This window comes from Dreissena polymorpha, chromosome 5 (assembly GCF_020536995.1).
Source record: "Dreissena polymorpha isolate Duluth1 chromosome 5, UMN_Dpol_1.0, whole genome shotgun sequence".
Taxonomy (NCBI): domain Eukaryota; kingdom Metazoa; phylum Mollusca; class Bivalvia; order Myida; family Dreissenidae; genus Dreissena; species Dreissena polymorpha.
In genome coordinates this window covers 105,979,021-106,005,300 of record NC_068359.1, presented here as the reverse complement: position 1 = coordinate 106,005,300, position 26,280 = coordinate 105,979,021, and the positions used below count along the sequence as shown (strand labels likewise).

The following is a 26,280-nucleotide window of genomic DNA, read 5'->3' as shown; positions in this document are numbered from 1 at the left end:
AATGAAACTTTATGGGAAGCTTCACTACCAAGAGGAGATGTGCATATAATCAGTGGGTTCTGGTCGGATGATTTTTCACAGAGTTATGGCCCTTTGAAATTTTCCATTAGCTGTACATATAGTGCAATTCTTGTCGGGGCTATTTCTCAGCAACTAATGACCGGAATTCAATGAAACTTTATGGGAAGCTTCACTACCAAGAGGAGATGTGCATATTATCAATGGGTTCTGGTCGGATGATTTTTCACAGAGTTATGGCCCTTTGAAATTTTCTTAAAAAAATTCTTGTCCCCCCAACTACTGTGCCCTCAAGACGTTTCCTTTTATCTGAATATATAGTATAAATATTGTGACAAAAAAAACTTTGGGGAGAATCACCCGTCTCCGACGGTTTCTTGTTCCATGTGGTGTTATACCGTCAATGCACATAAATCTGATAAATGATGTCACTGATTCAACTACAGGTATTCTGTTGAAGCTTTACATTGTTTTTGGTCGCTTACAAAGCTCCTTAACTCTGACCCTCCGTATTAAGTGTCTGCTCTTTAATTCAAGTTTTTTTCATCCAATCTTCACCAAACTTGGTCAGATGTTATATCTAGATGATGTCCAGGTCAAGTTCGAATATGGGTCATGCTGGGTCAAAAACTAGGTCACGGGGTCACTTAGTGTGTTTTAAACATTGAGCATGGTGTCCGCTCTCTAATTCAAGTTGTTTTCATTTGATCTTCACCACACTTGGTCAGAAGTTGTATCTAGATGATGTGTTGGTCAAGTGTGAACATGGGCCATGTTGGGTCAAAAACCAGGTCACGGGTCACTTAGTGCGTTTTAAACATTTAGCATGGACAGTAAAATGTCCGCTGTTTTTTGTGAAGACAACATGCAAAATATTCTGTGTCAATGCGGCATGTGGGGTATTTGTCACGTCTGTGACAAAGCTCTAGTTTAATAAGGCAAAGTTGATATTGGCTTTGATGCTTCAAAAACTAGAACAGTCATCAAATCCCACTAAACTGCTAATCATAACAATGTACAAACTAATAGGCATGCAATAAGAAGGGCCAGTTACTATCACCTCATAATAAAAGACTCATTAATTTATAAACAGGGCCCACCGCCTGCATTTGACTCTTAAGTTACACCCTCTCTGTTCTGTTATCTATCGGGGACAAGTATAACACACAAACTGAAAATGAACAGAAAAAAATCTTTCTTTTTTCAAAATCAGCATTTGGCAAATTAATCTGTTGACAGAATAGTCTTTTTATGAAAAACTATGAAATTTAATGCTGAGGAAAATATGTGGTTTCACAGGAAATTAAATCTAACCTGCCAGTTTTACATACATTAAAGTTTATTGGCTTTATCAAACTAAGACAATTAACACTATTTAATATGTTTGAAAATAGAAAAGAATAAAATCATTCCAGGTGATGTAACAAAATACCGAAACAAAGCAAGGTTTTTTGAAGATCAACTCGTTGAAAAGGAACAACAGGCAGATTATTGGAGAACTAAGTATGAGCATGATGTTGAAGAACACACAAGAAGCCAAGATGCTCTTATTCATGGGTTTAATGCAGAAATCGCAAATTTGAAGTCACAGATATTCCATTTTAAGGCTCAGCTTTATGGGTGTAAATCACCATCGAAATCGCCATGTGGACCAATTAAATCTCCAGATTTAAAGATGAAACTGTTTCCAAAGTCACCATTCAGTCCATCTACAAGGGCCAAAAATCAGGTTATTGAAACTGTGAACGATTTAAATAAAAGTCACAATCTCAATGAGCATGTAGATGCTGTACAGAAAGAGTTGAACCAGAACTGTAAAATGATACTGGAATTGGAGGCTGCATTAAAATCTTCAAGATTGACAATCAATGATCTTGAGAAGAAATTGGAACAAGCCACATGCTATTCAAATATTGAAAGTAAAATGAACAATCTCAATGATCTTGAGAAGAAATTGGAACAAGATACATGCTATTCAAATATTGAAAGTAAAATGAACAATTTGAATGAAAAATACTCTGTTGCTGAAAAGGATGCTGAGATCAATGCTCTCAAAACAAAAATTGAAGAGCTTGAGCCTTTGATGAAGGACTATTTTAGTTCTTCAAAGAGATTAACTGAGTCAGAACATGAAGTGAAAAGCCTCCATGAGCAGCTTGAGAAAAAGGTTGAGCAAATTAACAAACATGAAGAGAACATTTTGATACTAGAAAATGAAGTTTGTCTGCTTAAAAAAGAATTGTCAATTGTGAAATTTTCACAGGAAAAACAAACAGATGTCCATATGTTACTCAGTGACAAAAATGGGATTGATGGCAAACATTCTACACAAACGGAAAAGCCAAATAATGGAAATACATCTCCAATTGAATCAGTGACAATAACACATGTAATTACATCAGAAAGTGTTCAAGATGAGCTTGCAATTAAATCAAAAGAACTAGAGCACTTAAATGAGCAGTTAATTCTGTTGAAGGCAAAAATTTACAGCAAAGAAATCGCTTTGAAGGAAACTGCTGAACGGTGTATGGAGTTAGAATTTAAGAGCAATGAAAAAGAAATTGAATATACCGATTTGGAAGAAAAGCTTGAAGAAAAAGAGAAGAAAATTATTGATCTTGATAGTTCAAGACTTGGAAAAATAACATTGCTTCAAGAGACAGGTGAAGAACTAGCAGTGCTGGAACTTGAATATGGGAAGGCCAAGAGGCAAAATGATGAGTTGAAGGCTACAATAACAGATCTTCAAAATGCTATTGTTTTGAAAGAACAAGAACTAATAAGTCAGGATAATCGGCTTGCCGACAAAGATCTAACAATAAATGAATTGCAAACCAAACTTAAGAAAGTTACTGAGTCTCAAGCTAGTTTTGATGAACCTGAGAAAGTTAGGAATGAGTTAAACAGATTGCAAGAGACAGTTAATTCACTTAATGAAAAGATGCAAGATTCTTCAAGCTACTACTCCAGTGTTGAGAAAGAACTGATTAAAGCGAAGTATGAGCATGCAGATAAAGAGAAACTTCTTATTGAAAAAGATATTGCAAAAAGTGCAGCTGAAAATGAAGTTAAAATACTAAGAACAAAATTGAATGAGCTGAATACACATATGGCTAATATTGAACTGGAACTTGAAAATAAAGATATTGAGCACAGTTCATTGTTGAATAGTTTCAATAGCTTAAAAGAATTAAATACACAGAATGAATTAGTGTCTGTAAAGTTGCATGATGCTTTACTTGAAATTACCGATTTGAAAAGCTCTGTTAATAACTACAAAAGCTTACATCACAAGGTTAAGGGAGAATTGGAGGAAGCATTGCTCACAATTGAAAATAACCGACATGAGCTTGCATGCTTTAAGAAAGAGACTGCACAATTGAAAGGTTCATTTACCACCCATGGTGAAACCGAACAAATTGAGCATATGAAGAAAGCTGTAATTGAATTGGAACAGGACTTACTAGGCAAAGATGATGCTGCAAACAAAATTAATATTGAGCTGAATGCTACAAAACAACAATATGAGCAAATGAAACAGAATTTTGATAAAGTTAAATGTGATAATGAGTCTAAAGAATTGGAGATCTCAAATTTAAAACATCAAATACATGAAGCTGACTCCAAAACAGGTTGTGATTTAGAAAAGGCTCGAATGCTTTATAATGAGAAGCTGCAAAAAATAAATGATCTTGAACAAAAACTTTGTGAGTTTGATAACATCAAACAACAAAATATCAGGTTTGCATTTGAAGTAAATGATCAAAAGGACAAACTTTTGATGCAAGAAGAACTACTCGATAAAAACAGAGAAATGGTAAAGAAGTTAGAAGATTTGTTAGCTAAGGCAAGAGAACAAAATGAGGATTCTGTTATGTTTGAAATTAATCTAACAAAAATGGAAGAAAAATTGGATGAAACTGAAGTTAAGTTAGGAAAAGCTCAAGCAAAACTGTTTGAAGCGAAGACAAAAGTTAACGAGCTTGAAGAAAAGCTACGATATATAGAATTCAAATTACAAGAGCAAAATGCATTGAATGTTGTAGAAAAAGAGAAGACCATTTCTTTAGAAATCAAATTAAGAACAAAAGATGAGGAAATAAGTGAACTGAGGAAAGAATTGGAAAGTTTTATTGACTATAAACAGACAACAAATGACCTGGGAGGTAAGTTGTTAGAGTTGCAAACGAAATTTGACACTCAGAGCACTGAGATTACTTGTCAAGGTGAGAAATTTGCTACTGTTTGCACACAGTTTAGAAAGATCTGGGTTCAGATAGGACACTCCGAGTATGCTGAAAACTCATTTGATTGTCTTGATGCGTGTATTGATGAAATCTGTGAATATATTGAACAACTAAGAAAAGAAAAGAAGTCTTGCGAGGAAAAACTTAAAGCTTTGAACATGCAAATTGAGACTGTGAAATTAGAAAAGAATGTAAATGAAGAAGATAGGCAAAAAGAAATAAAAACGTTAAGAACAGAATTGAGTAATTTGGAAACAGAAATCATTAAATTACAAGAGGAGAATAAGAAAGCAAAGAATAATGAAAAAATAGAAAATGAATTTAAAAGTCAGCTGTCTTTGAAAGAAGTAGAGTGTGAAACGCTCAGTCTTGAGCTTAAAATGATAAAAGAAGAATTTACAACTGAGAAACTCAAGGGAGAAATTGTATTAAATAACAAAGAAACAGTTAATGACATTAGCATGAATAAAGTCTGTATTTCTGACAACAGTGATAAGGTCTGTGATAAATTTATGAATGAAAAGATAGCGGAATTAAACAGACTGTATGAGTCTGAGAAATGCAAAAATGAAGAGTATAAACGGGTTTTAGCAGAAACTAGTGAAGCAAATATTTCAAGTCCCCACACTGGGATAAGAAAACTGAGAATACAGAAAATTGAAACAGAAAATGCCCTTGTGGAAGCAAAATTTAAAGTAACATGTCTAGAAAAGAAAGTTGTTGAACTGGAAACAAAACTGAAGAATAAAAGCATAGAGCATAGAGACCTCGTTGCTGCAGATCCCATTCAGGAGAGAAAGCTGAAAAGTGTAACTAGTAAGCTTGAAGAAACTGAAGAGGAAAATAAAGAGCTCATGAAGAGGGTCACTCAGCTTCAGGGTGATGTTGCTCAATTGGAACAGGAGCTCAGGTAAAACAAGTTCTGTAAATGATGTCTGTGTTGCGATATATCAGGCTTCATATTCAGATGTATTAAAACCTTTATTTAGCAGAGGGGGTAATCATGTGATAGTCAAGATAGCGATGTCCATGCCGAGACAGTTATATTTCCATGCTATATACCCTTTATTACTTTTGTTTAATTATGCTCCCCCAAAATTTTTGGGAGGAGCATATAGTCGCCACTTCGTCTGTCCGTGCGTGTGTCTGTCCGTCCGTGCACAATTTTTGTCCGGACTTTTTCTCAGCAATTAATGACCGGAATTAAATTAAACTTTATGCGAAACCTTCACTACCAAGAGGAGATGTGCATATTATCAGCCGGTTCTGGTCGGATGATTTTTCACAGAGTTATGGCCCTTTGAAATTTTCCATTAACTGTACATATAGTGCAATTCTTGTCCAGGCTATTTCTCAGCAACTAATGACCGGAATTCAATGAAACTTTATGGGAAGCTTCACTACCAAGAGGACATGTGCATATTATCAGCGGGTTCTGGTCAGATGATTTTTCACAGAGTTATGACCCTTTGAAATTTTCCATTAACTGTACATAGAGTGTAAATCTTGTCCGGGCTATTTCTCAGCAACTAATGACTGGAATTCAATGAAGCTTTATGGGAAGCTTAACTACCTTGAGGAGATGCGCATGTTATTTGTGGGTTCTGGTTAGATGATTTATTTAGAGAGTTATGGCCCTTTGAAATTTTTAAGTTGCTAAACCATCCATCGTATTATTTTGTCCAAAGTTATGCCCCTCAAGACGTTTCCTTTTATCTGAATATATTGTGCAATATTGTGACAAAAAAAAACCTTTGGGGAGCATCACCCATCTCCGACGGCTTCTTGTTTTCAAATGACGCTCACTTTCCAGCCATATCAGTAAACATGTGATTAGCGTTTATTTCGTATTAAAATTCGCTTTATATCTCGACTTTACTCCCCACAAATTTTCTTAGTGGAACTTTAATCAGGTCATCCCGCTAAGAAATTTTGCAGCGAGTAAAGTCGAGATAAAGAGCGAATATCAACACGAAATAAACGCTAGTAACTTTCTTGCTGATCTGGCTCGAAAGTGAGTGGCATTTAAACAATAAATACAAGAAGTAAAGGGTATAAAACGGCGAAAAATATATGGCTCGGCATGAATGTCGCCATCTTGACTATCACGTGATTACCCCCTCTGTTTAGACCATGACATAGTTTGCCTTATGCAGTACCCAACGTTTAACTGTAATTATTCGTTGTTATTGCAGCACAATTTATAATTTTACAAATTCATCCAGCTGAATACCTAATTTTCAGTGCAGTGTCTGCATCAGGGCTGTAATATATGTTTGTAAGCCTTATAACAGATCTTATTTGAACATTTTTAAGAACTGCCGCCTGTTAAAGGTTTGATGTTGTTGCAGGGATGGGCAGGCACGGAGTGCTGTAGAGAGCGAGATGGAAACTCCCCGGAGATCAAGAGCCTCCTTCATCAGCGCAGGTTCCCGACTGTCTGTCAGCTCTCCCGTTAGCAAGCTGGAGCTCACCAGGGTACGCACTGTAATGGATGTGGGGAAGTATTATCATCTTATCATGTGTCACTCATTCATTCATTAGAATTTATTGTAGAAATGTTCATATTTCTGCTGTGGTAGCCCAAATCATTCTAGTAATAGAATCGGTAGTACATTAGTGAGCATATTTTTATTTTATTACTAATATTCATGTTGTCAGAAGGTATCTAATGATGTTTTAGTGTTTTCAACTAAATTTGAGTATTTATACCCCCATTACTGGTAATGGGGTCTATATAGGAGTCACTTTGTCGGACTGTTTGTCGGTCTGTCTGTCCCGAAAATTTCATCCGATCTTCACCAAACTTGGTCAGAAGTTGTATCTAGATGATGTCAAGTTTAAATATGGGTCATGTCGGGTCAAAAACGAGGTCACAGGGTTGCTTAGTGCGTTTTAAACCGAAAGCTTGTCCGGACCATAACTATGTCATTTATCGTTAAATTTTAAAATGACTTGGTACATTTGTTCGTCATCATGGGACGGTGTGTCGCACGAAAGAAGTACGTCTATATCTCCAAGGTCAAGGTCACACTAAAGTTCAAAGGTCAAAATGCTTGTCCAGACCATAACTATGTCATTTATCGTTAAATTTTAAAATCATTTGGCAAATTTGTTCACCATCATTGTTTGGTGTGTCGCACGAAACAATTACGTCAATATCTCGAAGGTCAAGGTCACACTTTGAGTTCAAAGATTAAAAATGGCCATAAATGGGCTTGTCTGGGCAATAACTATGTCGTTCATTGTGAGATTTTAAAATCATTTGGCACATTTGTTCACCATCATTGGACGGTGTGTTACGCGAAAGAATTACGTCGATATCTCCAAGGTCAAGGTCACACTTTAAGTTCAAAGGTCAAAAATGGCCATAAATGAGCTTGTCCGGGCCATAACTATGTCATTCATTGTGAGATTTTAAAATCATTTGGCATATTTGTTCACCATCATTGGACGGTGTGTCGCGCGAAAGAATTACGTCGATATCTCCAAGGTCAAGGTCACACTTTGAGTTCAAAGGTCAAAAATTGCCATAAATGAGCTTGTCCAGGCCATAACTATGTTGTTCATTGCGAGATTTTTAAATCATTTGGCGTATTTGTTCACCATTATTGGACGGTGTGTCGCGCGAATGAATTACATTTATATCTGCAACGTCAAGGTCACACTGTGAGTTCAAAGGTCAATTGTGAGATTTTAAAATCATTTGGCACATTTGTTCACCATTATTGGACGGTGTGTCGCGCGAAAGAATTACGTTTATATCTGCAACATCAAGGTCACACTGTGAGTTCAAAGGTCAAAAATGGCCATAAATGATCTTGTCAGGGCCAAAACTATGTCAATAATTGTGAGATTTTAAAAATACCTGGTACATTTGTTCACAATCATTGGACGATGTGTCATGCGAAAAAATTATGTCGATAACTCCAATTTCTAGGTCACACTCGGAGTTCAAAAGTAAAAAAATGGCCATAATTTTGGACGGCATGTCATGCGAAAGAATTCAAGAGTTCAAAGGTCGAAATGGCCATAAATGATAATGGCATTATGATTCTTAAAAATCACCATAAATTGGATTCTCTTGTTTTGTGAAGACAGCATGCAAAATAGTCCGTGTCAATGCGGCTCGGGGGGTATACGTCGCATCTGTGACAAAGCTCTAGTTAATTGGTGTTATCAGTGTTTTGTCTCACAAGTATGATTACCATAATTATTATGACAATAAAATTGAGGAAGTCATTTTGTGTGCTGTATCCCCTTTATTGGTTTATTATGCCATGTGAGAAAGTTAACATCTCAACCATTTTTCATATTTTAAACAGAAAATAGAGACTTGTAGTATTGATCAGCCTAATTGTTAAGTATTTACTTATCATGCATGGCATTGCAAAGAGTCAGTGTTAGGTACTTGTTGTGCAGACTGCTCAATGTTGGGTACTTGATGTGCAGACTACTCAGTGTTGGGTACTTGATGTGCAGACTACTCAGTGTTGGGTACTTGTTGTGCAGACTACTCAGTGTTGGGTACTTGTTGTGCAGACTACTCAGTGTTGGGTACTTGTTGTGCAGACTACTCAGTGTTGGGTATTTGTTGTGCAGACTATTCATTGTTGGGTACTTGTTGTGCAGACTACTCAGTGTTGGGTACTTGTTGTGCAGACTACTCAGTGCTGGGTACTTGTTTGTAGACTACTCATGTGGTACTAGTACTTGTTGTGCAGACTACTCAGTGTTGGGTACTTGTTGTGCAGACTACTCAGTGTTGGGTACTTGTTGTGCAGACTACTCAGTGTTGGGTACTTGTTGTGCAGACTACTCAGTGTTGGGTACTTGTTGTGCAGACTACTCAGTGCTGGGTACTTGTTGTGCAGACTACTCAGTGCTGGGTACTTGTTGTGCAGACTACTCAGTGTTAGATACTTGTTGTGCAGACTACTCAGTGTTGGGTACTTGTTGTGCAGACTACTCAGTGTTGGGTACTTGTTGTGCAGACTACTCAGTGTTAGGTACTTGTTGTGCAGACTACTCAGTGTTGGGTACTTGTTGTGCAGACTACTCAGTGTTGGGTACTTGTTGTGCAGACTACTCAGTGTTGGGTACTTGTTGTGCAGACTTCTCAGTGTTGGGTACTTGTTGTGCAGACTACTTAGCATTGGGTACTTGTTGTGCAGACTACTCAGTGTTAGGTACTAGTTTTTGTTTTGCAGACTACTCAGTGTTGGGTACTTGTTGTGCAGACTACTCAGTGTTAGGTACTTGTTGTGCAGACTGCTCAGTGTTGGGTACTTGTTGTGCAGACTACTCAGTGTTGGGTACTTGTTGTGCAGACTACTCAGTGTTGGGTACTTGTTGTGCAGACTACTCAGTGTTGGGTACTTGTTGTGAGACTACTCAGGTTGGGTACTTGTTGTGCAGACTACTCAGTGTTGGGTACTTTGTTTTGCAGACTACTCAGTGTTGGGTACTTGTTGTGCAGACTACTCAGTGTTGGGTACTTGTTGTGCAGACTACTCAGTGTTGGGTACTTGTTGTGCAGACTACTCAGTGTTGGGTACTTGTTGTGCAGACTACTCAGTGTTGGGTACTTGTTGTGAAGACTACTCAGTGTTGGGTACTTGTTGTGAAGGCTACTTAGGATTGGGTACTTGTTGTGCAGACTACTCATTGCTGGGTATTTGTTATGCAGACTACTCAGTGCTGGGTACTTGATGTGCAGACTACTCAGTGCTGGGTACTTGTTGTGCAGACTACTCAGTGTTGGGTACTAGTTTTTGTTGTGCAGACTACTCAGTGTTGGGTACTTGTTGTGCAGACTACCCAATGTTAGGTACTTGTTGTGCAGACTAGTCAGTGTTGGGTACTTGTTGTGCAGACTACTTAGCATTCGGTACTTGTTGTAGAGACTACTAAGTGTTGGGTACTTGTTGTGCAGACTACTTAGCATTGGGTACTTGTTGTGCAGACTACTCATTGCTGGGTATTTGTTATGCAGACTACTCAGTGCTGGGTACTTGATGTGCAGACTACTCAGTGCTGGGTACTTGTTGTGCAGACTACTCAGTGCTGGGTACTTGTTGTGCAGACTACTCAGTGTTGGGTACTAGTTTTTGTTGTGCAGACTACTCAGTGTTGGGTACTTGTTGTGCAGACTAGTCAGTGTTGGGTACTTGTTGTGCAGACTACTCAGTGTTGGGTACTTGTTGTGCAGACTACCCAATGTTAGGTACTTGTTGTGCAGACTAGTCAGTGTTGGGTACTTGTTGTGCAGACTACTTAGCATTGGGTACTTGTTGTGGAGACTACTCAGTGTTAGGTACTTGTTGTGCAGACTATTCAGTGCTGGGTACTTGTTGTGCAGACTACTCATTGCTGGGTATTTGTTATGCAGACTACTCAGTGCTGGGTACTTGATGTGCAGACTACTCAGTGCTGGGTACTTGTTGTGCAGACTACTCAGTGTTGGGTACTTGTTGTGCAGACTACTCACTGTTGGGTACTTGTTGTGGAGACTACTCAGTGTTAGGTACTTGTTGTGCAGACTATTCAGTGCTGGGTACTTGTTGTGCAGACTACTCATTGCTGGGTACTTGATGTGCAGACTACTCAGTGTTGGGTACTTGTTGTGCAGACTACTCACTGTTGGGTACTTGTTGTGCAGACTACTCAGTGTTGGGTACTTGTTTTGCAGACTACTTAGCATTGGGTACTTGTTGTGGAGACTACTCAGTGTTGGGTACTTATTGTGCAGACTACTCAGTGTTAGGTACTTGTTATGCAGACTACTCAGTGTTGGGTACTTGTTGTGGAGACTACTCAGTGCTGGGTACTTGTTGTGGAGATTACTCAGTGTTAAATCCTTCTTGTGCAGACTACTCAGTGGTGGGTACTTGTTGTGCAGACTACTCAGTGTTGTGTACTTGTTGTGCAGACTACTCCAGGGGTTTTTCTGCACTGTCTGTGCCTCCGGACAACGAAGGCATTCCCAAAGCAAACGGACCCGTTCCCAATCGAATTTTGATTACATATTACCCAATTCCAAAAAAAAATAAAAAAACATTCAAAATCGTAAAAAGTAAACATAATTTATATCGAAAGAGTGACTTCCCTTCATCCGCGACGTAATTAAGCCTTTAGCGACTCAGATTTTAGCAGGTGTATTTGCCGGATGCATCTGCCAACATTGACAGCGAAAAGGTTTAAACTGTTCCGAAGTATATAGAGCCGCACAATACACATTCTAGTCCAAATCTGTAGACGCTTATTTTCAAGCATGGCTTCCCATAACGATAAGTACTACAGCAAAACAAACAAGAAAAAGAGATGCAAAAGGATGTTCGACGATAACGTCGATGTTTGCGAAAATCGCTGAATCTTCTACTCCCTCTAGTAACCCCGAACAAGCAGTGCAAGCAAGTGAAATACCCATGGCTGTTCCATTGTCCGACTCGGTCGATAATTCTTCTTCGGAGCCTAGTAAGAAAGTTGTTGTTCAGTCTCCAAGTTCAAGTTCATCAAATGCAAAAGACAGAAAGCAAAGAAAAATCATGCTGTGACTTGTGTGACTTACTTACCTGTTACCAGTGTTTGTTTTTGAAGACAAAATAACAAATAAAAATATGTTGTTTTTTTTGTAAAACCATTTACTTATTTAAGCATGATAAAATTCCCAAATTGACCGTTTCATCGACTCGAAAATTCCCAAAATGGACAATTTTGTCGATAAAAATTCCTAATTTGGTCAGACTCCTTTTCCCAAAATAGGCAGAAAAACCCCTGTACTCAGTGTTGGGTACTCAGGGGTGGCGAAATCTCAAAAAACTATTCTTGTCCACGGACAACCATTTAGGAAATTAACTTGTCCGTTGCTGAACTACACTTGTCTGTTAATGTTTATATAAATTATAATCGCATTTATTGATTAATGTAAAACAATGTGGAATATACCAAAATGAGTATGATTTGCTAGTTTTGTTTATAGTTGTATTTCAATGGTACATTCATTATAGCAGTATTTTATAAACAATATAAAGACTTTCTCAAACTTTTAATCTTGCAAAGCTAGTGTTATTAAAACATGTGTTGAACATAAGTACATCGTAATCTTAACAAATTAAGCTAGTCCAATATGTCGACCTCATCAGACTGAGGCTCTGCGCCGCTACTGGTAGCAATTCGATTATCATCAACTGGTAACCATTGAAAATCTGTTAACCAAGTTTCTTGAAAAGTTCTGGTGCGTTTACTTACATCATATTTTTTATCATAATCTTTCTTAGTTTTTTTGGGAGGTGGACTGCTCAAAGCTTAGGGTTTCTGCTCCGTTGTTGAAGATAAAAAAATAAAATATGTTCCATTTTTACCATTAAAGTCGTCTTAAATAACAATGTAGACCGTGTTTTGATTATCTTACTTTGATAATTTTTTTTCCGTCTGATTGAAAAAATAAAGAAACCAGTCTGTACACTGTTTAACATGCGGCATGCTCCTGGTCTCTTATAGAATAAGGGAGATCACTGCGCATGAGAGTGCCCGTATTTTAGCTTGATTGCTCATCAAATAGCACTGACAATGTAATCGCATGTCAACATCCGGTTTTGTAAAACTTAATGTATTTTTTTGTATACCTGGACCCGACTTTTAAAAAACTTGTTGTCCACGGACAACTCAATTGAAAAAAATCAGTTGCCCAGACAAGCAAATGTACGACTCGGGCAACTCGGACATTTGATTTCGCCACCCCTGGTACTTGTTGTGGAGACTACTCAGTGTTGGGTACTTGTTGTGCAGACTACTTAGCATTGGGTACTTGTTGTTGAGACTACTCAGTGTAAGGTACTAGTACTTGTTGTGCAGACTACTCAGTGTTGGGTACTTGTTGTGCAGACTACCCAATGTTAGGTACTTGTGCAGACTTGTCAGTGTTGGGTACTTGTTGTGCAGACTACTTAGCATTGGGTACTTGTTGTGGAGTATCCTCAGTGTTGGGTACTTGTTGTGCAGACTACTTAGCATTGGGTACTTGTTGTGCAGACTACTCAGTGTTGGGTACTTGTTGTGCAGACTACTCAGTGCTGGGTACTTGTTGTGCAGACTACTCATTGCTGGGTATATGTTGTGCAGACTACTCATTGCTGGGTACTTGTTGTGCAGACTACTTATTGCTGGGTACTTGTTGTGCAGACTACTCAGTGTTGGGTACTTGTTGTGCAGACTACTCAGTGTTGGGTACTTGTTGTGCAGACTACTCAGTGTTGGGTACTTGTTGTGCAGACTACTCAGTGTTAAATACTTCTTGTGCAGACTACTCAGTGTTGGGTACTTGTTGTGGAGACTTCTGAGTGTTGGGTACTTGTTGTGCAGGCTACTCAGTGTTGGGTACTTGTTGTGCAGACTTCTCAGTGTTGGGTACTTGTGCAGACTACTCAAAGTTAGATACTTGTTGTGAAGACTACTCAGTGTTGGGTACTTGTTGTGGAGACTACTGAGTGTTGGGTACTTGTTGTGCAGGCTACTTAGTGTTTGGTTCTTGTTGTGCAGACTACTCAGTGTTGAGTACTTGTGCAGACTATTCAGTGTTAGGTACTTGTTGTGCAGACTGCTCAATGTTGGGTACTTGTTGTGGAGACTACTCAGTGTTGGGTACTTGTTGTGCAGACTACTCAGTGTTGGGTACTTGTTGTGGAGACTACTCAGTGTTAGGTACTTGTTGTGCAGACTACTCAGTGTTGGGTACTTGTTGTGCAGACTACTCAGTGTTAGATACTTGTTGTGGAGACTACTCAGTGTTGGGTACTTGTTGTACAGACTTCTCAGTGTTGGGTACTTGTTGTGCAGACTACTCAGTGCTGGGTACTTGTTGTGCAGACTACTCATTGCTGGGTATTTGTTGTGCAGACTACTCATTGCTGGGTACTTGTTGTGCAGACTACTTATTGCTGGGTACTTGTTGTGCAGACTACTCAGTGTTGGGTACTTGTTGTGCAGACTACTCAGTGTTGGGTACTTGTTGTGCAGACTACTCAGTGCTGGGTACTTGTTGTGCAGACTACTCAGTGTTGGGTACTTGTTGTGCAGACTACTCATTGCTGGGTACTTGTTGTGCAGACTACTTATTGCTGGGTACTTGTTGTGCAGACTACTCAGTGTTGGGTACTTGTTGTGCAGACTACTCAGTGTTAGGTACTTGTAGTGCAGACTACTCAGTGCTGGGTACTTGTTGTGCAGACTACCCATTGCTGGGTATTTGTTGTGCAGACTACTCATTGCTGGGTACTTGTTGTGCAGACTACTTATTGCTGGGTACTTGTTGTGCAGACTACTCATTGCTGGGTTTTTGTTGTGCAGACTACTCAGTGCTGGGTACTTGTTGTGCAGACTACTTATTGCTGGGTACTTGTTGTGCAGACTACTCAGTGTTGGGTACTTGTTGTGCAGACTACTCAGTGTTAGGTACCTGTTGTGCAGACTACTCAGTGTTAGGTACTTGTTGTGCAGACTACTCAGTGCTGGTTATTTGTTATGCAGACTACTCAGTGTTGGGTACTTGTTATGCAGACTACTCAGTGCTGGGTAATTGATGTGCAGACTACTCAGTGCTGGGTACTTGTTGTGGAGACTACTCAGTGTTAGGTACCTGTTATACAGACTACTCAGTGCTGGGTACTTGTTGTGCAGACTACTCAGTGTTGGCTACTTGTTATACAGACTACTCAGTGTTGGGTACTTGTTATACAGACTACTCAGTGCTGGGTACTTGTTGTGCAGACTACTCAGTGTTGGCTACTTGTTATACAGACTACTCAGTGCTGGGTACTTGTTGTGCAGACTACTCAGTGTTGGGTACTTGTTATACAGACTACTCAGTGCTGGGTACTTGTTGTGCAGACTACTCAGTGTTGGGTACTTGTTGTGCAGACTACTCAGTGCTGGGTACTTGTTGTGCAGACTACTCAGTGTTGGGTACTTATTGTGCAGACTACTCAGTGTTGGGTACTTATTGTGCAGACTACTCAGTGTTGGGTACTTGTAGTGCAGACTACTCAGTGTTGGGTACTTGTTATGCAGAATACTCAGTGTTAGGTACTTGTTGTGCAGACTACTCAGTGTTGGGTACTTGTTGTGTAGACTACTCAGTGTTAGGTACTTGTTGTGCAGACTACTTATTGCTGGGTACTTTTTGTGCAGACTACTCAGTGTTGGCTACTTGTTATACAGACTACTCAGTGTTAGGCACTTGTTGTGCAGACTACTCAGTGCTGGGTACTTGTTGTGCAGACTACTCAGTGTTGGCTACTTGTTATACAGACTACTCAGTGTTGGGTACTTGTTGTGCAGACTACTCAGTGTTGGCTACTTGTTATACAGACTACTTAGTGTTGGGTACTTGTTATACAGACTACTCAGTGCTGGGTACTTGTTGTGCAGACTACTCAGTGTTGGCTACTTGTTATACAGACTACTCAGTGTTGGGTACTTATTGTGCAGACTACTCAGTGTTAGGTACTTGTTGTGCAGACTACTCAGTGTTGGGTACTTGTTGTGCAGACTACTCAGTGCTGGGTATTTGTTGTGCAGACTACTCAGTGTTGGGTACTTTTTTTGCAGGCTCGTGAGAGGGAGCAGCGTTTGAAGGATCAGCTGTCAGAGATGACTGGTAAGACCAAGGAGTGGCTAGACAAGATGGCTGAAACAGAGACCAAACTGCAGCTGAGATGTCAGGAGCTTGCACATGCCAGAGACACCATTGACAGGCTGCAGGTATGGGGGAGTATCTAGTGATCAACGTAGGCTGGGTCAAGTGGGGTCAAAAACTTGGTCATTAGGTCAAATAATAGAAAAAACAACTTCTGCCACCAAGATTCTTCTTGAAGAACCAACTTAACCTTGGTCATAATGTTTATTATGCTCCCCCATAATTTTTTTTTGGGGGGGAGCATATAGTCGCCGCTTCGTCTGTCCGTGCGTGTGTCCGTCCGTGCACAATTCTTGTCCGGGCTATTTCTCAGCAACTAATGACCGAAATTCAATGAAACTTTATGTGAAGCTTCACTACCAACAGGAGATGTGCATATTATCAGCGGGTTCTGGTCGGATGATTTTTCACAGAGTTATGGCCCTTTGAATTTTTTTATAAACTGTTCATATAGTGCAATTCTTGTCCCCCCAACTACTAGACGTTTCCTTTTATCTGAATATATAGTGCAATATTGTGAAAAAAAACAACTTTGGGGAGCATCAACCGTGTCCGAGTTTCTTGTATTAATTAAGGCTGAGTTCCAATCTGGGTCAAGAAGGTTCAAGACAAGGTCATCAGGTAAGTTCTTTGATAAACTGTGATACCATTCTATGGGCCATATGAATGACTTATTGTTTAGGACCTTGGGCAGAATATGTAGCTTGACAATAATTAGATGAAAGGAGAACTGCCGGTTTTATAACGAAAAATGCTTTTTTATAAATAATTATATTGTAAAACGATTGGTATCATCATGAAAAATGGCATAATACATTTTGATACTTAAAATAAGATTATTATTTTTTTCGTAAACCGCTCAGGTATGTCCTACACCTATTTTGGTTGTGACGTCGACTTGACGTAACAGGCATGACACGGAAACTCGTCCATTGTTATTACGGATTTGAACAGTTCGCGATTAAAGTCAACTTTAACAGTCATAATCATGTTATTTTGTTAGTTTTTCGTTAAGTTTTATTTCAAGGTGTGTTGAAATTAGTTGCATGACAAATGTTATTCGACATGGTTCAGTGTGTTGCTTTCGGTTGCATAGAGCGTCAGGACAAAACTTCCAAATACACAAACCAGGCTTAAATTAAATTAATATTGTTTGCTAACATTATTATTATGTTATATTGAAATATTTACAATAAAATATAATATGCTAATGTTTTTTTGCATGGATCATAACTATTAGTATTGATTTTATAAACACTTAACACCTATGCATTTCTCAGTAATAATAAATACCTGGATTAAATTTAAGGTCACAAAGAGAATGAATTCTTTCTCATTGTCCCCTATCGGTTTCACCGGAGGGAACTTATGGTTTGCGCTCTGTCTGTCTGTCAGTCTGTCAGTCACACTTTTCTGGATCCTGCGATAACTTTAAAAGTTCTTAATATTTTTTCATGAAACTTTAACATGGATAGATGGCAATATGGACATTATGCACGTCATTTCATATTGTTCCTACGTCAAAAATTCTGGTTGCTATGGCAACAAATAGACTAGAAATACTGCTGAAAATGGTGGTTTTCTGGATCCTGCGATAACTTTAAAAGTTCTTAATATTTTTTCATGAAACTTTAACATGGATAGATGGCAATATGGACATTATGCACGTCATTTCATTTTGTTCCTACGTCAAAAATTCTGGTTGCTGTGGCAACAAATATTTTTAAAAATCTGACAATGGTGGAGCCGGTAGGGAATAGTATTGTTTTACTTAAAGTTTGCAAATATCCATCTATGGCGAATCTCAAATTGACACAAGTTATCAGCGCTGCGTATTATTCAGTACGTAAGTTGTCATGCAGTTTATTGTTATTTGGTAATTGAAATGTGTCTTATCAGTGGATATATCTCAAGTTGATTATGGCAATCACAGTGTGGATTGGATAAGATATTAGACCTCCCCCAATCAAATCAACTTTGTATTATAAACATTGATCGCTATCAGAATAGGGCCTAACACAAGGGTGCAGCACCCTTTCAACCAAGGTTCCACCCTGCCTTCTTTTATCTACACATGCCTATTTTGATTTCATCACATCATAACAAAGTTGTATTTGAAGTTTCAATAAATCCATTCAGAATTCTAGCAAGTATCCGTTCAGTGTCGATAATTATGAACCGTACAACGTAGTCATATTCAAGTGATCATACTGTAGAATTACAATCAACAAAATCAAAAATAAATTGTGTTTTGTTGCCGGCATATGAATAAAACAAAAAAGACAATGATATTTTTACCAATCTGTTTTACCTACACGTTTGTCATTTTGAGAAGCTGTATTAGATTCCTCTCTGTCTGAGTCAGATTCAGAAAAATCTGACTAACTATCACTAAATTCTGTCTCATAAAATAGTAACACATACGGGTCAAAAGAAAATTCTGCATAATCAGTATCAAATTCCAGATTCATTGATTTTTCTTACAAAAGTTGCGATAATTTTCACATCCAAAGCCCTATCATGCCAGTTCGTTATTGCCGATAAATGAACACAGGTCCAACCTAAATCACTACCAGTTTGAATGAAAATGGCAAGTAGATTGGAATGTGTGAAAATTCGCAACTTTGTCGTTTCGTTCTCACTAATAACACCGTCATTAAATTGAAGCAAGGTGTGAAAACATTTTCATATGCACCAAATTCGATAAATAAAGGGTTTTAAAAAGCATAGTGTTTCACCTTTTAGTTAAGATCTGTGTCAAGTGGGATTAAAAACAAGATTGGCAGGTAATATCTTTGAAAATCCTTGAATTACCATTACAAGCAATATTAACAAGTAATTCTCAATAAAACTTGGTACAATTTGTTTTAAATAAATATGATTCAAATTTTTGTCAATTGGGTCAAAATCAAGACAATGAGATTAAAACTTAAGTAAAAAAAACACTCAAAAAGAGTCGTTCGTGTGTGACCCTAATTACAAAGAAACTTATTTTATTGTTTGTCTTGAAGATACATACATATGCCCAATTTAAAAGTCAAGTCACATGATGTTAATAACAAGTTAACAAGGTCACATCTTTGATAATATTGTTCCTTTTGACTTCAGATGAGGGCTTAAGCGTCCATAATGGCACTTTTTAAAAAAGTTTTGCTCATCTGTTATTCAAATGCAGCCGAGAGGTAGAGTAAAGAAAGCTAGAGCACAAGAGGCATCATTTTTAGCACAATTTGTTGTCTATGTATGACAGTTAGGTATGTAATGTAATTTTGTGAATGTAACTTCCTTGATGGTGATTGAAGAGTCTCCACTGCAGACCCATAGCAGTGAAGAGCATGAGGTAGACAAGCAGCTCCGTGAGTGCCTGGAGCAGAACAATGAGCTCAAGCTGCAGATCCTGCGCAAAGAGGGTGACCTGGAGACCAAGAACATCCTCATCAAGAACCTGCACGGCCAGCTGGACTCAGAGATGGGCATCTTAAAGTCCTACCAGAGAGGTAATCACCACAGGCAGTAGCAACAACCAGAGCTGTCATGCTAATTTCACAGATAAACAACCATGTACTTGATTTCATTAAGGCTTTGTAACGTGTCTGGGATGACTGTAGTTGTGTGTGTGTTTGCAGAGAAGCAGGAGCAGTGTGAGATGATAGAGCTGTTGAAGGAGACGCTGCAGGACCAGGAGGCCATGTTGGAGGAGCAGGGGGACTTCATCGTTACCAAGGAGACACAGATCCAGCAGCTTCAGGCTGGTACGTAACCTAGCAACTACACAGGATCCAATCTGACTGCTTTAGAATGGACTAGTGGTTGTGTAGTAATTTGCAACATGTATAAGTTACAGCAGGGTATAATGGGGTGCTGTGCCAGTTGTATATATCAAGGATATTCCATCCCTTCACTGGCAATTGGCTATTAGTCCAATATTGTGATGTTTAACTACAAGTTCTTGTTTTCAGGTACACTCCTGATATATTTTGTGTTTGCCGATTTATTTTAAAGGAAAGATGATTCAAATGAAATATTTTGTATAATGTCTGTCTCATCTTTTTAGCTGAAATTAGTACATTGAAACACAAAACAACTTAGAAAAACATCCGATGTTGTATTTAAAGAGGAACACACTATTTAGGACACATTTTATCCCCCACCAAAGGCGTTTGTGTTGTCGGTCCATTCATCTGTCACAAACTTTTCAGGGCTATATCTCAGAAACTATATCAGACATCAACATGAAACTTCATGGGTGTATAGATATCAATGAGCAGAATAGCAATCCATAAGAATAATTACCCTATTCTTTCTGAATTAGGAGTAATTGCCATTTGTTTTTGTATGATGTATTTTTTCTAACCGTATCACAGATACCATACAAGATTTCAACATGAAACTTAAATGTTGTATTGATATTAATGAGAGGTACAACTGAGGAAAATTGCCATGCACAATAACAAAAACTTACCATTTCCTAAAAAAGAGAAATTGCCCATGGTTGTTCTTGTATGATGTCATCATGAAACTTTATGGGTGTATATAATCAGGAGAATTGAAATGCATAAAACAAAAACCCTACACTGAATTATTGTTTTTATGCCCCCCTTCGAAGAAGAGGGGATATATTGTTATGCTGGATGTCGGTCTGTCTGTTTGTCGGTAGACCAGTTTGTTTCCGATCAATAACTCGTCAATTGACTGATGTGCTTGATACTTCACATGTGCATTGGCCTTGGACAGTAGATAACCTCTATTGAAATTGGGGTCACTTGGTCAAAGGTCAAGGTCACTAATAGAATAAGTGTGAAAATTGTTTCCTATCAATAACTCATCAACGAATTGACCGATTGGCTTGATAGTTTCCATGTTCATTGGTCTTGGACAGTAGATGACCCCTATTGAAATTGGGATAATTTGGTGAAAGGTCACTGTCGCAATAAGTGTAAAAATCGTTTCTGATCAATAACTCATCAACAAATTGACCGATCTGCTTGATACTTTCCATGTTCATTGGCCTTGGACAGTAGATTGCCCCTATTGAAATTTGGGTCACTAGGTCAAAGGTCATGGTCACTGTCTCAATAAGTGTGAATATTGTTTCCAATCAATAACTCGTCAACAAATTGACCGCTTGGCTTTATAATACTTTTTATGTGCATTGGACTTGGACAGTAGATGACCCCAATTGAAATTGGGGTCACTCTGTCAACCGTCATGCTCACTGTCAAAATAAGTGGGAAAATTGTTTCTGATCAATAACTTGTCAAGGAATTGACTGATTGGCTTGATACTTCCCATGTGCATTGGCCTTGGACAGTAGATGACCCTATTGAAATATGGGTCACTATGTCAAAGGTTAAGGTCGCTGTCACAATAGGTGTGAAAATTGTTTCTGATCAATAACTCGTCAACGAATTAACCAATTGGCTTGATACTTCCCATGTGCATTGGCCTTGGACAGTAGATGACCCTATTGAAATTGGGGTCACTATGTCAAAGGTTAAGACTGTCACAATAGCCTTATAGGTGTTAAAATTGTTTCTGATCAATAACTCGTCAATGAATTGACCAATTGGCTTGATACTTCACATGTGCATTGGCCTTGGACATTAGATGACCCCTATCGAAATTTGGGTCACTAGTTCAAAGCTCTGTTTGGGGGGCATATGTCTCCGACAGCAAACTCTTGTTAGGGTTATAATGTATATCAAGTGATTTGCACCCATCCATAAACACAGGTGGTTAGCTTGTGGCTATGATATTAATTAGTGAAAACATCATTTTTAATGATAAATAATCATATTATAACGAACAATCAACTTTTCTGAACAAAAAAATTTCACTATCAAATATATATATATAACAATATATGTATCATGTTATTTCTTAAAAGTTGACCCAGCATTTGTAAAAATATTGCAAGACTTGTACATTTCCAGAAAGGAAATTCATTTCTGCGTTGAATAAGACCGAGATTGTGAAAATCACTGCACAATTGTTGAAGTTATGGCTGTTCAAAGGGATGCACCCTGTTTTCGGGTGATTTTGAGTTGGATACCTTGTTATATATATATTTGTTAGTGAATTTTTTTTGTAAGAATGTCGGAATAATAGTTGTAAATCTTGTTGCTATTTTATTTTAGTTTTGGTTTTTAGCTCACCTGAGCGATAGCTCGGGGTGAGCTATTGTGATCACTCAGCGTCCGTCCGTCCGTAAAAAATTTGTAAACATCTTCTTCTACTAAACCATTGAGCCAATTTCAACTAAATTTCATGTGGAGCATCCCTAGGTCATGGGACAAAAGAATTGTAAAAAAAATTTGATCACATGACCAAGATGGCCGCCATGACCATATATGGTAAAAACCTTAAAAAATCTTCTTGTCAGAAACCGCTCATCAGATTTTCAAAAAATTTCACAGGGATGACCTTTGAAGGCTCTCCTGAAAAAGTTGTTCAAAGAAATTTGATTCGTCAAAAAACATGGCCGCAGGAGCTCGTTTAACTTTGCATGTTTATTCGTTTTTGCCTATTTTGTAAAAACTTTCAAAAATCTTCCACATTTTTTGTCCGATCCTTTCCAAATTTGCACAGTGTCTTTATATCAATGAGGACACGAACCCTACAAAAAATGAGCATTATTGGTCCATGAAGTACAGAATTACCTCCCCTTGATTTGAGAAAATGGTGTTTATGCAATAAAGTCCAAATTTTTCATCCAATTCTTTCCAAACTTGTAAGGATTTAGCATGGTTCAAACAAGGGAAACAACTATGGTTTATGCATGTTCTTTTTATTACAGATTTGCCTCCCTTTAATTCATTCAAAATCTCATTTTACAGCAGAGATTCCAAATCTGACCTGTAAATGAGCCCCATATTTACTGCCAGTGCTAGGTTACCTTTTCCCATTTGATCATTCTTAAGTATTGGTCTTGTAATGCTGCTACTGCTTCTGCTACTGCTACTGCTACTACTACTACTACTACTACTACTACTACTACTACTACTACTACTACTACTACTACTACTACTACAACTTCTACTACTACTTCTACTACTACTACTACTACTACTACTTCTACTACTACTACCACTACTACTACTACTACTACTACTACTACTACTACTTCTACTACTACTACTACTACTACTACTTCTACTACTACTACAAGTACTACTACTACTAGTACCACCACCACCGCCACCACCACCACCACCATTACTACTTCTACTACTACTGCCACTACTACTACTACTTTTACCACTACTACTACTACTACTACTACTACCACTACTACTACTACTACTACTACTACTTCTACTACTACTACTACTACTACTACTACTACTACTTCTACTACTACTACTACTACTACTACTACTACTACTACTACTACTACTACTACTACTACTACTACTACTACTACTACTACTACTACTACTACTACTACTACTACTACTACACACCACCACCACCACCACCACCACCATTCCTAGTGACAAAAAACGTATTCACACAATGGCTGCTACTACAACTTATAGCCCATATAGGGGGGCATGCATGTTTTACAAACAGCCCTTGTTTCTATGGGATTTTAACCACAACTGTTCATGTTTATCTCCGACACATATTTTTAGGTCACCTGTCATGAAGTGACACGGTTGGCTTATGTGATCGTGTGATGTCCAGCGTCCGTTGTGCGTGCCTGCGTGTGTCCGTGCGTCCGTCCGTCAACAATTTGTTTGTGTAGACAGTAGAGGTCACAGTTTGCATCCAATCTTGATGAAATTTGGTCAAAATGTTTATCTTGATGAAATCCGGTTTGGGATTGTATTTGGGTCATCTGGGGTCAAAAACAAGGTCACTAGGTCAAATAATAGAACAACCTTCTGTAGACAATAGAGGTCACAGTTTTCATCCAATCTTTATGAAATTTGGTCAGAATGTTTATCTTGATGAAATCTGGGTTGGGATTTTATTTGGGTCATCTGGGGTCAAAAACTAGGTCACTAGGTCAAATAATAGAAAAACCTTGTGTAGACATTAGAGATCACAGTTTTCATCCAACCTTTATGAAATTTGGTCAGAATTCTTGATGAAATCTGGGTGGGATTGTATTTGGGTCATCTGGGGTAAAAATCTAGGTCAAATAAATAGAAAAACCTTGTGTTGACAATAGAGGTCACAGTTTTTATCCAATATTTATGAACTGTGGTCAGAATGTTTATCTTGATGAAATCTGGATTGGGATTGTATTTGGGTCATCTAGAGTCAGGAACTAGGTCACTAGGTCAAATCATAGAAAAACATTGTGTAGACAATAGAGGTCATAGTTTTCATCTGATCTTAATGAGTCAGGTGAGCGATTCAGGGCCATCATGGACCTCTTGTCTTTTTGTAGCATGCTATACCGCCAAAAACAATGATATTTATTCAAACTGTGTGAATGAATTCCTACAATTTGCATTTTATGTGGATAAATTGTAGTATTTTCCACAATATGACATGTCAGTAGTGCTAATTTTTATTTCAAAAGTATAGTAGTGACTTATAATATGTATCATGGTTTTATTATGAAAACATGATAAGAGGTTAATTGAGGTATTCTGAAAAAAATATTATATTTAAAAGTTATTTCAATCTCAAATTTGTGCCTGTATGATTTGTTTAGTGTTTTTTGGGGCCTATCAAATTTATCAAGAATAAATATTTCTCGACATTTATGCAATGTCACGCATGTTATGTGTAAATTATTGTTTTCATTTGATATAAATTAGTGTATCAAAGCTTACAAACTACCAAAAATTTGCCATTCAACTTTGATCAGTCAATAATAAAACTTTTAACACAAGTTTGTGGCATAATGGCAAAAACATAATCAAAATCATAATCATTTTTCATATGACCCTTTGTTTTTATTTCATTGTTTACATAGTATTTTTATGCCCCCGGATAGAAAGATCGGGGGTATATTGTTTTTGGCCTGTCTGTCTGTAATTCATTCATTCATTGTCTGTGCCTCAAAACTTTAACCTTGGTTGAAGTTTTGGAATAACGTTTGCATTATTGAAGATAGCAACTTGATATTTGGCATGCATGTGTATCTGCATGGAGCTGCACATTTTGAGTGGTGAAAGGACAAGGTCATCCTTCAAGGTCAAAGGTCAAATATATGGCTTCAAAGCGGCGCAATAGGGGGCTTTGTGTTTCTGACAAACACATCTCTTGTTTGTTTATTTGCAGACAAATTAAAAATAAAATTAAATATATAATATAAATATATATACTATATATATGTTATTGAGAAAAAAATCATAATAACTGCTCCAACACCCCTAAAAACTTTTAATTAAGTTTTTAACCTCACTTAAGTTTGTGAGTGTTATGTAATAAAACTATTAAGCAATTTCCAAGTGTCCGTTTTCAATATTGTAGAGTGTGATGAGCTTCAGAGGAAGTGTGCCAGCCAGGCTGGTGTTGGTGAGGCTCCAAAAGGGGACTGCAAGGCTTCTGTACGAGCGCAGGCTGACAGCAGCATGTTGAGACAGCAGCTCACAGGTACAGGCTACATGCACATCTGGAGACCTGTACTTGTACATGTGCTTCTAATATTATGTTATAATTGTCCCAGCATATTTTTATAAGGTATCAATTTTCTGCCAGAACTCATCCTGTAATTTTTTAAGTTAGGCAAAGTGAAAGAAATTTACAAACACATTTTTTCGATTTTAAGCTTATTTAGTGTTTTCAAAATACTACAAAATATTTAAACTACTTTTATTGCTGTTATTGGTGTACTTGATTGCTCCTGTATGAATTGCAGTGCTTTAATCCGTTAAGAAATCATGTGTAGCTCCTGTGGATTGTTTCAGACCTGGAGACTAAGGTGTCTCTATCCATGGAGACACAGGCTAGCCTGACAGCAAACCTGACGGAGGCACGGAGACAAGTCAAGGACACTGAGAAACTGCTCGGTACTAGACATGGGGCACTTCCAAACCTAGACTTCGACCTACATTTCTGCTGAGGAACTTTGTTTACTCTTACATTTAAACAATTTGAAAGCATATTGCTATTCATTCATTCATTCATTTACAGAAATATTTTATCCGTTGACATAAACTTAAAAGTTTCTTTTATGATATATTATGAATTTATAAACACCATGAATTGTTACTTCAATATTTTGAAAACCAACAAACAATATTGAGTGTGTGCATGATTGTAAGTACTGCTCGTTTGTCCAACTGTCCGGCCGTTCAAATTCATCCCAAAATAATATTTAGTGAATAATGCTTCCTACAAATCATGAAATGTTTAATA

At 37.9% G+C, this 26,280-nt stretch overlaps 1 protein-coding gene across 6 annotated transcripts in view; it reads left to right on the top strand.

The window, feature by feature from the left end:
• The window catches only part of LOC127881860 (kinesin-like protein KIF20B), a 113,444-nt gene that overhangs the window by 68,055 nt on the left and 19,109 nt on the right, over positions 1-26,280 (top strand). For all 6 annotated transcript variants that reach the window (XM_052430029.1, XM_052430030.1, XM_052430026.1 and 3 more), the window contains 7 exons: positions 1,434-5,175; positions 6,617-6,743; positions 15,873-16,025; positions 19,277-19,457; positions 19,587-19,712; positions 25,393-25,515; positions 25,830-25,931. In XM_052430029.1, coding sequence (XP_052285989.1) covers positions 1,434-5,175; positions 6,617-6,743; positions 15,873-16,025; positions 19,277-19,457; positions 19,587-19,712; positions 25,393-25,515; positions 25,830-25,931 — 4,554 coding nt within the window. The remainder of the gene's footprint in view (positions 1-1,433; positions 5,176-6,616; positions 6,744-15,872; positions 16,026-19,276; positions 19,458-19,586; positions 19,713-25,392; positions 25,516-25,829; positions 25,932-26,280) is intronic.